The 15,349-nt window shown below is 39.4% G+C and overlaps 1 protein-coding gene across 1 annotated transcript in view; it reads right to left on the bottom strand.

Annotated features, from left to right (window-relative positions):
* The window catches only part of CDH23 (cadherin related 23), a 1,005,178-nt gene that overhangs the window by 490,903 nt on the left and 498,926 nt on the right, over window positions 1-15,349 (bottom strand). Inside the window, exons 13-14 of the mRNA XM_075217048.1 lie at window positions 12,281-12,430; window positions 8,822-8,980 (exon numbers count right to left, since the gene is read on the bottom strand). Of these exons, the coding sequence (XP_075073149.1) occupies window positions 8,822-8,980; window positions 12,281-12,430 (309 nt within the window). The remainder of the gene's footprint in view (window positions 1-8,821; window positions 8,981-12,280; window positions 12,431-15,349) is intronic.

Below are 15,349 nucleotides of genomic sequence, written 5' to 3'. Positions count from 1 at the left end.
CTGGTCAGCCGTTAGATTGAACATTAGAGATGTTATAACATCTAAAGCTGCTTTCACTAAAAAGTGAAATTGATTTATTGTCACAGAAAATGCAATTCTCATGGTCACGCATCAATCTTCAGACTCTTAACAAATACTGGAAGAATTGAAGCTAATGAAGGATATCTTAAATTGGAAACTTGAGGAAAGAACCATATGAGGTTTCAGAAAGATCTAATTTATTTCATATGAAGGGGATCAAACCTGATTCACTTCTAGCGAAATTTAGACAGGTATACACTACCAGAATAATGTAGTCTCTATTAAGTGCCCTGACGAGTCCTTATATATATGCCCCTAATGATATTCAATATGATAAATTTTGTTCCATTCTGTAGGATGGTTGTAAAGCTTCATATTCACACCCACTAACATTTCTTCCTTGCTATAATGTCAATTTACACAATTGTCTCCTAATTCTAGATAAATTTGAAGGACAGTTTACAGTCGATTAAAGTTTAGAATGGTAAGTGGATTTTTATAAAATAGCTTTCTGGTTTGCATCCAAAATTCCACTTTTCACAGCCAAAGTATCCCCCAGTTGAAATAAATTTCCTGCTTAAAAGTCCTTGCGTCAAAAGATGCTGCCGAGTACCTTATTGTCTTCTGCAAGCCTTGACTGCTGTAGCTGTGGGATTCAACCTCTAGTGTGCTGACATTTCAGTGTAATTAAAGACCTCAAATTAACAAAAAAATCCAGTTACAGTTGGATTTACTAATTATTTCTACAAAAGGTATGCTAGCCCAGTAGTCCTCTCACTTTACTAGAGGGTAAAAATGTTTTTTCTCATAACAATACGAGAATTCAAGAAGAAATAATTATTTGACAAATCTTTTTGTGAATGATAGTCTACTGACCCCCATCAAACCCATTAATCTCACTGCCCTCCCCATTTGAACTCCTGTATAGTTTTGGCAATATATTTGGGTTTTGGAACCGATATACATCAATTAGAGGCCTTAAATATAGCTCATAAAATGTTATGAAAATATACTTGATTCATAATATATGCTGTAATATGTTGGATTCTATTTTCAGACATAACCAGAAATATCCAGAAACTATATGGCTATACTAGCCTCAGCCACAAGTTTTCTTTCATACTTATAGTTGAGGACTACTGATGCTAAATATAAGTAATTGTCATCTCATGGCTGCATGGCAAGATGTTCTGCCGTCCAAGGTTTAAGAAATTGCACATTACATACCATGAAGTTCAGTGAGCAAAATACAAATACATGCTTGGTAAATTCGAAGGGTAGATTTACTAAAACTTCTAAATAGGAAGGGAAAGGTGTTGTCCATAGCAACCAATCATATTATAGTTATCATTTTATTGAATATACTAGATAAATAATAGCTAGATTCTGATGGGTTGCTCTGGGCAACACATCCACTTTTCAGTTTTAGATATGTTAATAAATCTACCCCTAAATCTGACCATTGTAGATTATTCAAATACCAATGAAAGTCCACTCTTTGATATGGATACTAGTGTAGCCTACTTTTGGAGTCATATGCTATATGGAGGTGTACAAACAATTTGCAACAAATAATGTACGTCAAACTTGAAGCTTTCATCAGTACAAATTACACCAGTGGGTATAAACTCACTGGTGACCACCAATCTTATGACTGTATATTGCTTTTTTCATGAGCATTCAATTTTTAAGCTCAGCAACACTATGAAAAGCACATTTTTATGTTTTCAGATATATTTTTCCACTAGAATACTTATGGTACTGGACTGAGGGCTGCAGCTATTGATCCTAACTGGATGTATAAGAGGCCTGATCCCAAAGTGATGGCAGGAGAAATCTACCGCTGGCTCATTTAGCCAAACCTAATACACAGCTTTAAAACAAGAGAACCATTCTTTAGAAATATAACGGTCTTCTATTTTACAGTGCTCCTCATGTAAGTCAATGTAAGAAATCAATTCCAACACTATAAAAAGCGACACTAAATGCTTTCTGGAATGCATCCACAGAGATGTGTCCACACTATTTATCATATAAAAATGGTTTAAAAAAATGGCATTCAGTTAGGTAGTTAACGCCATCATTCAGTGTCAACAATGATTCTGACTATAACAATGATACATCTATAGTTGGACAGATGGTTTTAGATAGAAATGTGTAAATTATACAGAAAGTTTGAATGAAAATGATTAAATATGATTGCTGATTTATTTAACTCAATATATCCACTTGTGGTTTAGTATCCATCTACTCCCACTTGTTTACAGGACAATTGAAGTGGCAAATATTAATTTAAAGGTTACAAAACTCCAACAGTCCTTTGCTGCTGTATACTTGGCAAGGAACAATGAAACCAACGCAACCTGGTGTGGTAAATATATGTACATTGGATCCTGGCAGACAAACTTATTTTAAAATATGACTTTCCATAGAAGAGAACAACCTATTTTGCTTTCCTGATCCAATTATATGCATTTAGAAATTGAGTAAACAAACTATAATAACATTAATATATTTCAAAGATTGTTAGTTATTGAACTGAATAACATACATTAAATAGCTGAAGAGTTTAACTATAACCAAGTATGTCAATGATGCTCTCTTTCACCCTTCTGCATTAGGTTGCTATGTTAGGAGGAAGAGGTGGTGTTTCTATAAGTAAACAGGCAGAGAGTGACTGACAAAATTTGTTGATACAAGGTCAGAAATATCAGGTCAACTGAAATGCCTGCATCAAATGCCATCTGGATCAGAGCTAAACTATAATTGGGGCAACCAAGGTGCTAGTTCCCCCACACAACAGGGACCATTACCTCTTTACAGCAGTAACTGCAGGCAGTTAATGCATACTTACCTACTTTTTGTTGTCACCTTCAAAGAGATCTTGGAAGAGGGGTGTGGTGGGTGGACAGAATGGGCAAGGCATGGCAGACCGCATCATAGAGGCCCCATGATATAATCGCCATTTTGTCACAGGAGGCTGGGCCAAAATGACGAGATTCATCATCATTTATTTATATAGCGCCAACATATTCCGTAGCGCCTTACAATTGGGGACAAACATATTAAACTAATAAACAAACTTGGTAATACAGACAAAGAGCTGAGAAGGCCCTGCTCGCAAGCTAACAATCTATGGGACAATGGGAGTTTGACACATGAGGCTAAGGCTAAGTCTACATTTTGTATTTCGGCCCAGCCAGGCTGCAAAGGTAAAAGTGACTCATAAGCTAAATGATACTGTCACACAACAATGTTGGTCAGGGGGTAGTTGTTTTGTGTGAAATTGTGTAACGGATGGTAATAGGGTAATGTAGTGAGGTTAAGAGGGTGGTTGAGGAATATTACAAGCTAGTCTGAAGAGGTAGGTTTTCAGAGAACGCTTATAAGTTTGTAGACCAGAGGAGAGTCTTACTGTGCGAGGGAGAGAATTCCATAGAGTGGGTGCAGCCTGAAAAAAGTCCTGTAACCGGGAATGGGAGGATGTAACGAGTGTGGATGAGAGACGCAGATCATGTGAAGAACAGAGTTGCCGAGTTGGGAGATATTTTGAGACAAGAGAAGAGATGAATCGCGTCATTGAGGCCCGTTTGGGACAGGATGCGGGAGAATTGGCTGCTCTACTGGAAGTCCAGGAGACACACCCGAAATTCAGGAGTCTCACTGACATTCTGGGAAAGTAGGTAAGTATGAGTTAGTGTAGTGTTTGTACAACCTGTGGGGGCTGAATGGTAGCACAGATGCTACACATGGACAAGTCAGCAAACAGACATTTAAGTTTAGTGGCGGAGCCTCTACAAATTACTTGCCCTGAGGCCCACACAAATCTTAATCCAGCTCTGATCAGAACACTATTCTAAAGATATGGTGTACTGATCAAAACCATGACGTTTACCTTCATGGTTTATATCTGAAAATCTTAAGTTTGGGGCTTAGTAGTCCTTTTAATTCAAAAGGGCAGCACAGTGGCTTAGTGGTTAGCACTTCTGCCTCACAGCACTGCGTCATGAGTTCAATTCCCGACCATGACCTTAGCTGTGTGGAGTTTGTATGTTCTCCCTGTGCTTGCATGGGTTTCCTCCAGGTGCTTCGGTTTCCTCCCACGCTCCAAAAACATACTGGTAGGTTAATAAGCTGCTATCAAATTGATGTATGTGTGAATGTGTTTGTGTGTTAGTGAATATAAACTGTAAGCTCCAGTGGGGCAGGGATTGATGTGAGTGAGTTCTCTGTACAGCACTGCGAAATTAGTGGAGCTATATAAATAGCTGATGATGATGATGACATATTCATCTCATAAAATACTTGTGTCATATACAGGAAACAGTATATTATTATTATTATTATTACCATTTATTTGTTAGGCGCCACAAGATTTCCGCAGCGCCGTACACAAAGCAAACAGTAGACTATACAGGGTGAGACAGTACAGACCAATAAACAAAATACCAATGCTTCAGAAACTCCAGGCAGGTTAATGCAGTAGAGGCGGAGTAGAAGAACAGGTGTGGAGACAAGAGGGAAGAAGGCCCTGCTCATTCGAGCTTACATCCTAAGGGTGGGTGAACGAAACAGACACAATTGGAGGAAGTTGAAGTGTGGGGAGAGGGACCGGGAGGAGAGAGGGTAGAACGTTTGGAGGCGATGCGGGGTTAGGTAGAAGGTTGGTAGGCTTTGAGGAACAGGTGAGTTTTGAGTGCTCGTTTGAAGGAGCACAGATTAGGAAAGAGACGGATGGAGCGAGGGAGGTCGTTCCTGTGGAGGGGGGCGGCACGGGAGAAGTCTTGGATTCTGGAGTGGGAAGTGGTGATAAGAGTGGAGGAGAGGCGGCGGTCATTAGCTGAGCGTAGGGAGCGGGCAGGAGTGTGAATGGAGATGAGGTTAGAGATGTAAGGGGCCGTAGACTGAGAGAGAGCCTTGTACGTGGTGGTAAGGAGTTTGAAAAGGATTCTGTAGGGGAAAGGGAGCCAGTGTAAGGCAAAGCAGAGAGGGGAGGCAGAGGAGGAGCGGCATGAAAGGAAGATGAGTCTTGCAGCCGCATTGAGTATAGAGCGGAGGGGTGCAAGGTGGGAGTGGGGGAGGCCAGTAAGGAGGAGGTTGCAGTAATCAAGGCGGGAGATGATGAGTGCGTGTATGATAGTTTTGGTGGCTTCCTGAGAGAGGAAGAGATGGATGCGGGCAATGTTGCGGAGTTGGAAGCGACAGGCTTGGGCGAGGGATTGAATGCGGGGGGCAAAAGAGAGAGAGGAGTCAAGAGTGACCCCAAGGCAGCGGAGTTGGCCGACAGAGGAGATGGTGGAGTTGTTAACAACGATAGAGAGGTCATGGTGGGAAGGGAGTCAAGGCGGGGGAAAGTCAATGAGTTCAGTTTTAGAGATGTTAATTTTGAGAAAGCGCGAGGACATCCAGGAGGTGATGACTGAGAGGCAGTCAGATACACGAGAGAGAAGGGAGTAGGAAAGATCAGGAGAAGATATGTAGAGTTGAATGTCATCAGCATAGAGGTGATACTGAAGACCGAAAGAGGAGATGAGAGCGCCAAGGGAGGAAGTGTAGAGCGAAAATAGTAGAGGGTCCAGAACAGAGCCTTGAGGGACTCCAATAGGGAGAGGGGAGGGGGTGGAGGAAGAACCAGAAGTGGATACAGAGAAAGAGCGGTTAGCAAGGTATGAGGTGAACCAGGCATGGACAGAACCGGAAAGGCCGAGAAAGAGAAGAGTTTGCAGCAGGAGGGGGTGGTCTACAGTGTCAAAGGCCGCGGAGAGATCGAGGAGGATGAGTAGGGAGAAGTGACCATTGGCTTTGGCTGATAGGAGATCATTGGTAACTTTGGCCAAGGCAGTTTCAGTGGAGTGGAGGGGGCGATAGCCAGATTGGAGGGGGTCAAGGAGGGAGTTGACCAAGAGGTGGCTGCAGACAATCCGCTCGAGTAATTTGGAGGCATAGGGGAGAAGAGAGATAGGGCGATAATTCGCAAGGTAGGTGGGGTCAAGATTGGCTTTCTTGAGGATAGGAGAGATGAGAGCGTGTTTGAATGAAGAGGGGACTATGCCAGAGGAGAGTGATAAGTTGAAAAAGTGAGCCAGGTGAGAGCAAGCAGTAGGAGTAAGAGAGCGAAGGAGGTGAGAGGGGATTGGATCAAGAGGACAGGTAGAGGGTGGAGAGGAAAGAATAAGGGAGCGAACTTCATCACCAGATGTAGTGGTGAATGAGCACCAGAGCTGATTAATAGAGGGCAGTGAAGCGATGGTGGTGGCGGGAGAGGGATTGGAGGAGGAAATGTTCAGTCTGATGGCCTCAATTTTGGAAGAGAAAAAGGTGGAGAAGTCAGAGGCGGAGAGGGAAGGTGGGAGAGGGGGAGGGGGGAGAGAGGATGGAGTTGAAGGTGGCAAATTGAAATCTGAACAATGTTTGTCGGGTATGTCTCCTGAGTCCATAAATACAATACAATCTTTTGGTATTTTTTTTAATGTAAATCCTAATCACATGTTGGTAACCTACAATAATGCAGAGCACTAATAAGTTGGATGTAAACAATAAGGACACAGCCAAACAAGATGCAGCTCAAATTAGGTGCACTTTGTAATATACACCATACACAGCAAAAAAGAGATGCATTGCTCACTATCAATATCAAACACAGAATGTGCAACATCAGGGCTAGGTGGACTCTTCCTCACACATCAATCATTTTTGCTATTCGCTTGCAGATATCAAGTAAATTATTACCAACGTCGCATTTACATTCAGAGTCAATCACACCATAATAATAACATTGAATAAGTTATTTACTTTTCAAATTTTTAACCTCCTCTGGATCCCCACTAACACTGTCATTACAATCCCAACAAAAGCAAGAACTCTCTGCTAACTCATAAACCTCATTCCTTTGTAACAGCTATGTCAAGCCTTGCCCCCATGGATGATGTCCCATGCTTATTGAGCCACAATACATTCCTCCCATTGCCGAAGAAACAGTAAGTCGAGATTATTACAGATGATTGTGTAATTGAGGATCTCTGCATCTGTATGTGATTGGGGGTCTTAGTGTGTGTCTCTGTGTGTGATTGAATGTAGGTGTGCGCATGTTATAGAGGGAGCGTGTATTTGACTTTTTATGTCCCTTCCACCCCACTTTTATCTCTCTATCTTTCTACATTTCATCTAATGCAAGTGTTTGTGTGATCCAGTTCTTGTTTCATTTACATGTATGTCTACATTTACTTATACCACAATCATAATTCATAATTTTATCCTTAACGTATCATAATTATGTAACACTAACATATTATAAACCGTTAAACGCACATCTGTTTGCTTGTATTAATACATTTATACAGTTGGAATTAGTCATATACAGTATTACCCCATAACTCAACTGTGTTTACAGTATAACGACACTCTCACTCACCACCAGATATTTTCTTTACAAAAGTTCAGTACAATGTATTAATTCCATTATATGCCACCCTGGTCCTAATGCCACAGCTACTGTGCAAATTTTGAACTATGTTTTAAGACCCGCATCTGATTTTCTTTTATTGCGTAATATTCAGGACACTGCTACTGGTCATGTGCCTTTCTATCAAATTATTTTGTATGTTAAAGAAATCCTTCAACAATTACAGCCTACAGAAGAAGAAATACTTAGAATTAAATCCAACATAAAGTGCGAGTGAAGTGAAAACAAGCAAGTTGTGAGTTATTAACAAACATAGACTAAAACTTCTACAAATCCTAAAAACCTGGCACAAATCCTAAATATTATGGATGGTTTACAGTCATAATGTTTATGAACTTCATGTGGCTATCCTAATATAATTAGACATATTTAGGGGACAGTGAAGGTATCGGTTCCAAGAATATATTTTATTGACCCAAAAGAGACACAAGGGCATTTTTGGATACAGAACTCAAAATTAATAACGGTCCTTCCAAATCTGACACATTCGCATTAATAGTCAATATCTATCTATCTATCTATCTATCTATAATTTTGCCACAGAGGGCAGGAGAAAAATGAGGCAATTCACTGCAAATCATGTCATGGAGGCTCCCATCCTGTGGGAGAATGGCCTGCTCTCCCGGGAATCAGGAGACCTACCCAAAATTCCGGATGAGTGGGCAAGTATGATATACACTGAATATACATACACGTTTGTTGTTGCGGATGTCACTGTTACAGCCTTGTATTCAAACCGCCTATTCAACAACTAGTTGACACAGACACTAATACCAATAGCACATGCAGACCTATGCACTAAAGATCACAATACACTTTGTGTAATTAAAACTATTAAGCTGTTGAGATGATACTTAAAATCAACAAATAGGACATGCATCACATATGGAAGATGTTATTTGCACACAAATGATATTATGAAGTACACAAAGACAGGGTGATGTATTCATATACAGTTTTATATTCTAATTATCAACTGTCTGGAGCCAGGAACCAGCACAGTGTCAGTATTCATGAACATGTGTCCACACCAACAGCTACGAATGTTAATCGGCTACCTTATGCATCAAGTGTATCCTACATCGCTTAGAGTGTAAGCTCATTAGGACATAGCCATCTTTACATTTTATTTCAAGTCACTGTATGTATTTTGTTTGAATCATGATTAAATCAATGTAGAATGCTTCATAATATGTTGGTCTTTTTATAAAGAAAAGATAATAATATGACTGAAGCAGAATTCAAGTGTAAACTGAAATTGAATAACACATATTGAGTAAAGAGTAATACAATAACTTGTGAACAGTAGCTGTGTAATATACATAAAGTGTCACTCACAGAAACACTGAGGATAGTGGTTCCCACGGTAACGTTTTCATAGAGAGTAATGTTGTAGAGCGACTGACTGAAGATGGGGCGGTTATCATTCTCATTGATCAGGTTAATCTTCACTTGGGAAAATCCCACATGGTCCAAGACACTTTCATTTGCAAACAGCTATAAAACAGAAACAATGTTACAGAGGTATATCAATAAAAAAAGTCAGCCACTAATTGAACTGTATTAAATATTTTTCCTGTGTTTGCTTATTAGCTCCTCAGAACAGCTATTTTGTTCCATTTAAATTACCATTAAGGAGATCTGTAAACATAAAATCCAGATTTACTAACACATCTTCTTACATACAACTAAAATAGTGATACAATAGCGGTTACAGCACTAGAAGTAACCCTAATTAACCAGACAATGACTTTCATTACTCTAAGACTGATGAAAGGTATTATCAGGTTGGATGCAATATATTTCCTCTGACCCAAACACATTTTCTTCATTTGTTACCAAGAAGAAAATCTGAAACTCAAAACATGCTTACATTGTCTGCAAATTGCTGCTGAAGTGGACCATTTAAAATGCTGTCACCACCCTACAATTTAGGTTGGATAGATATGGTAATGAAACTATGCTCATGGAGAAATCACTTTGGGAGAGTCACAAAAAAATCCCTTATCCTTTCTTCTTATATAATATTACTAGATTTCACAAACTAAGGAACTTCCAGCTGATATGATGCAGTTATTGGACAAAATCACTAAACAACAAAACCTGACCAAATATTTACTTGTTTACCTGTTTCATGTTTAGTTAATATTGGGCTGCAATCCTCCAGAGTAACCACATTGTAATGTCTGTGGACAGCTCCCCACTACCTGACCTCGGTTTTTTACATCTTTTTATATTGTGCAATCAGGGGCAGGCTGGGCTGGGAGGCAGTGGGGCATCTGCCACCCGGTCTGGTCCCGTTGTGGGCTACTTTGGGCTACTTTGGGCTGGGTCATCTGCATTTTTTGCCTTTAAAATGTCCTAATAGCCTGCTGAGCCGAGCCGTGCCTCGCCCCCCCCCCCGGGCTAAAATTTGCCAACCAATGTGTGCAACCAATGTCCATTGTCAGGATCTGCCTGCAGCCTCCTGCATCGCATGCTGCTTTGCATTGGCAGCTCCTGCCTCCAAGACCTTGGCCTTGTTTTATTATGTTTATCTGGCAGTACCTCTGTTCACCAGAGGTGCTGCTATTTTGCTTTTTCCTTTGTTATTACTAGGGGTTAACCAGTGTCGCTAATTTTCTCCTGCACCTGGGTGTTCCCTACTTATACCTGCTTCTCTCCCTATCTTGAGCTGCTCATTGTTGTTTTGTTGCCCTTCCTATGGTTTTGTTCTCCTGCTGCTCCTGTGCCCTGGGACCCTCACATTTTACTGCTAACACCACTTCTCCGAATATCTCTCCACTTACCTTGCTACCTGTGTCTGCAGTTTTCCTTGCAACCAGAATTCAGCCTTATCAGAAATCTCTGTGCAGTTTCAACTGTATTTGGTTTATGCTATTTATTTGTATTTTCTAAGCAATAAAAACCTTATGCTTCTTCACATCCCGGACTCCATAGCTGTGATTTACTTTGAAGTGTGACACCCATATGTAATGGGCAGCTTAATTAGCATGCATTGTCTATGACTCAATTTGTAAATCTAGCCCTTTGTCATTTAAAGTGTTGCTGAAATGCAACAAAAAGGCATACAGTGGCTTAGTGGTTAGCACTTTTGCCTCACAGCACTGGATTTATGAGTTCAATTCCCAACCATGGCCTTATCTGTGTAGAGTTTGTATGTTCTCCCCGTGTTTGCGTGGGTTCTCTCTGTGTGCTCCGGTTTCCACCCACATTCCAAAAACACCCTAGTAGGTTAATTGGCTGTTATTAAATTGACGCCATGCAAACATGGGGAGAATATACAAACTCCACACAGATAAGGTCAGGGTCAGGAATCATGACACCAGTGCTGTGAGATGTTGTATGGAAACACTAAAATTTGTAAAAAACTACAGTTGCATCCAAGATGGCCGACTTCAAGATGGCCACCATATTATTTTCACATATATTTATTTTCACATACACAGTATGTAATGCACTTCTCCATATAAAGGGACAACTTCTTATATCTGCTCTAAATTGGCATTACATATTCTAACAGTTTCACTTACCAAATATTGTCAAGTTACACAAGTTATATTTTTCTTGTTGTAAGAAAGCATATGTCCTGCTTTTCTGCGTATAAAGCTATGAAGTTAATACAAATGTTCTTCTTAGTTTATCCCTTCTGGGTAACATAGTCTTTGATCATTTCTGTATTAAATATTTTGTATAAAGAATGTTTAAAAACAAAAAAAACTGAATCAGCATAACATGATATGATGTTCGAATGGCAAATAGCCTGAATTAGTGACAGCTTGTAGCTCTTTTGCAGATTCCTCGTAGGGGTTTTAAACCAGGTCTTTTAGTCTTAGTAGCAAACAGGAATTGTTGGAATTGTTACAGACTTATTCTAACACTACGGATTTATGACTGGAAATTGCAAGATGCTATAAAAAATACAACCCAAGCAGACGGCAGGTAATAGTGGTGTTGGTCGAGAGGAGCATTTATGCTCAATAAAACTTTTACAGCCCTCTCCGTCAGACAGCAAACATGTCCTGACTAACCTTTTTAGCACCACAGACCTCAACAGAATACTTTCTAGTATGATACCGTACAGAACTGTCCAACAGGGGACCCAAATAGAAATATAAGCATAAATTTTGTGTTCAGAATAATCCAATTTCTGTTTATTATTTTCATAATGGTCAACATCTGAATACTATTTCAATGAGTAATTTGCTACTTCGCAGTTGCAGCTGCACAAATTCACAGTGTGAAAACTAAGCAGCTATAAAGCTCCCCAAAGTGACATAAGTACTGCATAGTATATAATTCTACACCATTTTAATTACTCACATCAATTTATTAGTCACATCCCTTATTTACAACACTGTAAATTTTATATCTCTCAAACATTTCTAAAAAAAAAAAGAATGCTAAAAAAGTATAACAAAAATAATTATAAGTTGGGACACAATTGATCACGCCCCTAATACACCCAGGCAACACCCACACACTATGTCCATGATCCACCTCACTGCGCCCCCAAACTGTCAGCGCACAACTCTTTTACCCATGAGGAGCTGGAAGTATCATGACATAATGGGTGTATGCAATTTAATTTCAAATGTCTGTTGTGGTTGTCATTATGGTCTACAGTGAGCTTCAGATACTAAATACAATCCTACGAAGAGAACACACAATAATTATTATAGAATTGTGCTCCAAGCAAGTCAAATGCTATGAAGTTCAATAAAATAAATTGGAGCCACTTTAGACATATAAATAGGACAGCAAATAACACATTGTTTATCTTGGAATGATTCTTACAGAGAACTCATAGCGGGGTATTGTCTCAAAGTCCAACGGCACAGCAACTCGCATGCGGATATCTGCCCTTCCTTGGACAGAGGTTGGAGAAATGATAAAGTGATTGGAGTTGTTTCCCACCAGGTAGACTTCAAAGGCACTGTTCACACCCTGTGCAAGAAAACAAAGCCCACATTAGACCACTGATGAAGAGTACATCTATATCTATCCATCGTTAATTGATACATACATATACAATATACAGTGGCCAAAGTAGGGGTGTATACAGTAGTATGCCACCGCCACTTAGACAACACATACATACATATATATATATATATATATATATATATACATATATATATAGAAATAGGTATGTATAGATTATATTTAAATATATATATATATATATATATATATATATATATAAAATTTATATTTAGCAATATATATAAAAAATATAAAAATTAAGAACTTGCTGTTAATTATCTCTGATAAAAACAAGAGACTTAATTGGTGCACATAGGTTCCGTAAACAGATAAACAAGCTTACAAGCTTTCCCAGAAGTTTTCAAATAGTAGATAGTGTGTTGCCACTGTAATATGTTTTCTCCATATACTGACACAAGACCACAGCCTGAGTACTTGAATGTTTGTTTTTATTTACACTTGCAAGTTACTTTTCTCATGTTCTTTAGTGCACCGCGATTTGTGAAAATACACATGCAGAGGGGATAAGTTAGGGGAACCTGAGACCTTTCTAGCTAGGCCAACCAGAACACCTTGTTTAATGTGTAGGGCAAAAACATTTTGCAGAGCAATATTATTGTAATGAGATAAATGGATGGAGAAAACACATTTACAGGGGCGTTCCTTGTTATGCATGGCCACAAGGCCGGCAGAACACTGTAAGGCCGGTCAGCGCAGCACGAGGGTACCACACTTGCATATAAATAAACAGAGTATGGGGGTTTGGTGGAGCATGACTTGTGCACTGTAGCCCCAAAGTGGCCTCACTGCGTATGCACAAACCCCGTTACGAGAGCACTGGACATCCCAGCACTGGCCATGCATGGCTATTACAAGTCTGCAAAAGGTCTATATTTCTGCACTAGACTTCTTTGTAAACTTTTAATGAGACAAATATATTTTCAAGCACACTGCACTATAAAATACAAAACAAAGAAAAAAAGATTAATTAAAAAAAGAGCAGTGTCCCCTTGCTCCCAGTTCTACTGCTAGACAGCCAGAGCTAGTTTCCATTATAACAGTAACTGGGACTCAATTTTGTCGGAAACCAATCACAAGTATGTTTCAATACTAGACACTTGTGATTTGCTGGCTGATAGGGAGTTCTGAACAGCCAATCACAAGCAGCTATAATGGAAAAATGTTTGTGATTGGATGCATGGTTAAAGGAAGTCATGTCTATATTTCATGTTGATATTAGTGTTGAGGGTGTTGGGGGGCCCTGTCTAATTTACTGGGAGCACTGGGGTAGCCACTCCAGGGATCCTAATCTTGCTAAATACCTTGTCCCCCACAGTCCAGGGGTGTCAAGAAGAGCTTTTCAATGCAAGTTCGATAGCCTCTGGGAGAAGAGAACATGCTATTTTCTGTATCCCACCCCAACCCAATGGAGGCACCAGTACTGAGATGAGCAGACTGTGGCTTGTTTTCACTATAGCAAGGGGCCCCATGTTGTGATCTCCCTATTGTATTGGTAAGTACTCAGAGTCTCAAGTACTTGGGATGGTTACGGATTTGTAGGGAAACACTGGCTATTTTTTAATTTTTTTTATTTTAAATAATGTACTGTATATTAATAACATTTTATTACCAGTACCAATTTTGAGTGTGAAGTATTTTATTATTCTGAGTGCTTCTGCAAATGCTCTTTTCTGCCAAATGATTCCCATTAAGACCCGGCCTCCTCCAGACTTCAGTGGACAACTGCATTTCTGGGCACACACTGAGAAATCTTATAAAAATGGGTTTATACACACAAATGGTACATGTAAGTAAAAACTGTCCCGATGATCTCCCGCTCTCCTGATCAGGACTCTAAATAAAGCTAAACCTAGCAGGATTTTTCAAGAAAAAGAAAAGTTTATTTAATAGAAGAGGGCAGTAGAAGGGGAAGGAGTATTCGCATGTGGCGTTTACACTATAGCACAGTGCGACTCTCCAATCATCAATGTGCGCTTTTACTATGTGGCTCAAGAATGGACAGGAGGCAGGAACCATCACTGTACACCAGTGCACAACCAAGATATTTGCTACTCTGCAGCCCACAAGCATACAAAACAGCTTATATTACAGCATATAAAATACTGGTTTCATTTTGTTTCATTTTACGCACACCTAAAGGGTAGTAAGATATCATGAAAAACTGGCATATCTTACAGTCAAGAGTTTTACATGCAGGTTATACACTTTAATAAGTGTTCCTAAAGAGCACTGAAGTGCTGACATTATCACTACTCACCATTCAAATAATTTTTGTGGCCTGGAGTATATGTAACCACTAAAGTCACTTTTATTATAAGGAATCAGGCGCACAAAACTGATCTTTTAACAATTTTTTTTTACTACCAATATTATACAGATTCTGCTGCACACTGGCTAAATATAGGCAAATATATTTTAATCCTAGTACAATAGAGCCCCAAAGATGTATAGTATTAGAACATTCAAAAGACTCGATCCATTCCTCTAGTTATATGGAACATGACATGGTCATACATGTGGTTTTCCTGGACATTACTTTTGCCAACTCTTTGCCCCTTTACTGAATTATAAAAAACACAAAACAAACTGATGTTATTTGTCAACACTTTCACATTTGCAGCTTCTGAACTGATCAGTTTGTGTCTGTATCCTTGTCCACACAGAATAACATATATTGCCATTTCTGTTATATATAAAGTGGATGTGTGACATGTAAGCACTTTCATTGATTTCCTTAGGTACTTTAAAATGGTGGGCATATCTTATAATTATGTATTCTGTGCCCTGCAGTGAGAATTCAGAGCAGAGTTCTGGGTGCAGGAGGAAAATGAGTCATGTTTGTGAAAAGGATTGAATAAA

Source organism: Mixophyes fleayi, chromosome 6 (genome assembly GCF_038048845.1).
Source record: "Mixophyes fleayi isolate aMixFle1 chromosome 6, aMixFle1.hap1, whole genome shotgun sequence".
NCBI classification, from domain to species: domain Eukaryota; kingdom Metazoa; phylum Chordata; class Amphibia; order Anura; family Limnodynastidae; genus Mixophyes; species Mixophyes fleayi.
This window is presented reverse-complemented; position numbering and strand designations above follow the sequence as displayed.